General features: G+C 36.7%; 1 protein-coding gene across 1 annotated transcript; it reads right to left on the bottom strand.

Moving 5' to 3' along the window:
- Nucleotides 1-3240: 3240 nt before the first annotated feature.
- LOC102497847 (non-histone chromosomal protein HMG-17) lies at nt 3241-3513 on the bottom strand. Its single transcript, XM_006170197.1, has one exon. It carries the CDS (start codon nt 3511-3513, stop codon nt 3241-3243), a length of 273 nt encoding a protein of 90 aa, XP_006170259.1.
- Nucleotides 3514-3762: the final 249 nt, after the last annotated feature.

Consider the following 3762-nt stretch of genomic DNA (forward strand, 5'->3'; position numbering starts at 1 on the left):
AAATCAAAGAAAGAAAATAACTTTGAATATAAAATCAGCAGCATAAGAGCAGACTAAGACAATAGCTTTTAAGCCAGAGGGTAAATAAATTGGACTATTCCATTAAAAGTAAGAAAAAGAAAAAGGCAAAAACAGCAAATGGAAAATACAAAATAAAAGAAAAATTATAAATACAAAATCACATTGAATGTAATGGATAAAACACATTTTTTTGAAAGAGACTAAAAAAGACATTTTGAAAATATGAATGGGAAGAAATCTAGTGTAGACATCTTAATAACTTCAGGGATAAAGAAAGATGTTATCTAAAGTAAATGGAGCAATAGAAAAAAATGATGAAAGAGCTATTTTACTCCATTATACACATAATAACAGAGCTATAAATAATGGCATAAACCAATAGCCCAAATTTCAAAAATAAATAGGCAATTCAACAAACATAGCCGGAGAGTTTGTACAAATGGTATTCGAAATGTTCATGAAAAAATGTATATTATGAAATAACTATGCAAGGATTTTAAGTTTTTTTGCACCAAAATAAACTTGTACTTCAGTTCTACCTTTCCACAAACTTTTTGAAGTTTCATCATACCCTTCAAAAACCCATAAATTAAATATATGTGTGTGTACATGCACACATACTCACAAATGGTAGCAGGATCAAAGACCTACACAGTACAATATAATACATAAACCCTTGCTAATATATATGTCCAAACATGTATGCATACATTTCTGTATCCAATAGAGAATACACATTATTTTCCAGCACACATGGAACATTTACAAAAACAAACTATAAATCAATTTTATTGGCTACGTTCTCAGGCCATCTGCAATAGAATTAAACATAAATTATAAAAGCTATCTAAAATGTTCTCATGTATTTGGAAGCAAAGTATTTCAAAATAATCCATATATTAAAAGCAAAAACATTATATGTTAGTTTGTGGGAGTAGTTAAGCAAAAAGTATATATAGGGAACCAGCAGTTAGCGTAATGGCTATGTCGCGGGACTCCCACGTAGTCGACTGTGGTTCACGTCCCGGACCCGGTGGCTTAAAACTCACGCCGGGCACATGTGCATGCGTGCCCAAGATCCCAAGAGGAGAATGGAGGAGAAGGGATTGCAGCGTGACCAATCCCCCCTGGGGGGTGATTTCTCGCTTTCTGTCTCTATGTCTCTCTCTGTCTGTCTCGCGAGTGCACGCGGCCTATGGTGAAAATCTCTCCAAAAAAAAAAAAAGTATATATAGTTCTAAAAATAACATGAAACAACAAAGATGAATAATAAATGAGCTAACTTTTCAGCTCATGAAGTTGGTAAAATAGCAGTGAGCAACACCCCCCCCAAAAAAAAAAAAAAAACAAGAAGGAAGGAATTGATAAAACTGGAAAAAAATCAAAAACAAAACTTTAGAGAAGATAACAAAACCAACAACTGGTTTTTGGAAAGATAAACAAAGTAGCCCTTTGATAAGATAAATCAAGAAGAAAGAAGCAAACTAAGTCATGTAATAAAAAAAGTGATATCACTACAGATACAACAGAGATTTGAAATTGATCCATGGAAATAAAGGTATCTAGATGAAATAAATTCCTTAAAAATATGAAGTGTCAAAATCGTCAGGAGGAATCTTGAATAGACCAAATAAATCATAAGTTGATATTTCTTGTAGAATTAGCAACATTGACAACAAGCAAAAACAAACAAATTCAAGTTCCAATGATAAGTAAATAATTTTACCCAAATTTCAAGTAATAGTAAATTCTGTATTACTATTGGTAAGGTAAACTATTTTGGCCTAAAATGGCTGCTGTATTCCCACACTTGGACACCTAGGGATAAGCCAGAATCATACATGTTCGGCTGTTTTCTTGAGCTAGTTACTAAGTTATAGCCAATCACACTAGCCACACTTCAGTCAATCACAAAAAGTCTACCTTTTAGGCTGTTGCAGCCTACAATCCACCTGTAACCAATCCAGTGATTTCTCTACACTCCCTTACTTTGCTTTTTGTATGTCACTTTCCCTTTCTGCAAACTTAAATATCCCATGACCACATGGCTAGCCCGAGTGTCTCCGAAACCATATTCTGGGAGACTGCTGGATTCTAATGCCCACCCTTTGTTCAAATAAACTTAAATTTTGGTTTGTCTAAAAGTCTGCTTTTTTTTTTTTTAAACACTAGTTATTGCAGAAAATGGAGAAGGATTAAACATTCCCTAGCTCACTTTTCCATTTTATTGAGGTATCATTTGCATATAGCATAAAATAATTTTATTGAAAATAGACAATTTGTTGATTTTTAGTAATCTACAGTTTTGTAACTACTGCTAGAATTTAGAACCAGGCACTACCACCCTGAAAGTTTTTTCCTGCCTGTAGCAGTCAATGCACACTCCAATCTCAGTGAAGCGAAACCTTTTATCTGCTTGCTTTCTTTTTTTTTTTCCAAGCCGAGCTGTATCCAGCTTTATTAAAGATACTTTTCTTAAACAATCATGGTATTTCAGGCAGGCCATGGGCAGACAATTGTTAACAGTATACAACAACTTTCAAACTCCCTTCTTCAATGGACTACCAAAATCAGAAAGCCACTATAACACCCAATGCAGTCTTCATTTGATGCTCTGAACAGGGAAAGTTTAGAGTGAGGGTTGACATTTTGCATTTAGCATGTTGTTTAACAACTTTTCACGAGTCGACCCTGACTTTCGGGAAATGAAAATGGCAGAATTATCAACCTGAAGATCCAACAATACAGAAAAGGAACTGCTGCTCTTTTGAAGGATGCCATCTCAATGTCATTGGAAAGCCCAGATTGTCTGATACATTGGTATAACCAGTTTCCTGTGGTCAGGTCCCAACAGGTCTCTGGTGTAAGGGAGTTAAGTCTACGCTGAAGGCAGAGAGGGAGAGGACATAAAAGCAAATGTTAAGTTTTCCACACCACGAGGCATTTGTGCCATGGTGGCTGTGGGTCAGGGAATCCCTCCTCTTGGGAGCCAAGAGGAAGTCTCTCAAAACTAGAAGGGAAAGATGTTGTCCCAATCAATCTAGCTTCAGAGACATTGCCCCTTCCCCACAAAACAATGAAGTGTTCTGTGTGCTAACAATATAGCTTAAAAAAAAAAAAGGTAAAACAAAATTCTGCATTTTTGTAAAACTTGATAAAAAATAGCATTTCAAACTGTACAGTCACCAGAAGTACACAGTTATCAAAAATGCACACACTTCACTTGGCAGCTGCAGCACCTTCAACTTTCTGTTCCTGTTCTGTGTTGGCATCTCCGTTTTCTGCAGGGTTATTCCCATCCTTGCCAGTATCAGCTTTTCCTTTTTTGCCTTTGGGTACCTTCTCTCCCTTCTTCACAGGGGCCTTTTTAGGTTGGAGCTCTGACTTTGGAGGAGCAGGTTTCGCAGACAACTTTGCAGGTCTCCTCTGTGGTTTGTCCTTTACCTTGGCTTTATCTCCTTTAGCATCCCCTTCAGCCTTTCTCTTGGGCATGGTGGCGACCACGGCGGGATGTAGGCGCTGGACATGGGGGATGCAGCGGCACACAGACTTTGGTCAGTCCAGGGGTTGCTCTCGCCTCTTCTTCATCACACTGCTCCTATCTGCTTTTTATTGCAAAAGTTTTACCTTTTGGAGAAAGTTCATATAAATGGAACTATATAATATGAACCTTTCCTATGTCTGAATTGTTCCACTTATCATTATGTTTTTGAGATTCATTCGTATTGTTGCCCATATGAA

This window comes from Tupaia chinensis, unplaced genomic scaffold (assembly GCF_000334495.1).
Source record: "Tupaia chinensis unplaced genomic scaffold, TupChi_1.0 Scaffold148108_1, whole genome shotgun sequence".
NCBI lineage: Eukaryota > Metazoa > Chordata > Mammalia > Scandentia > Tupaiidae > Tupaia > Tupaia belangeri.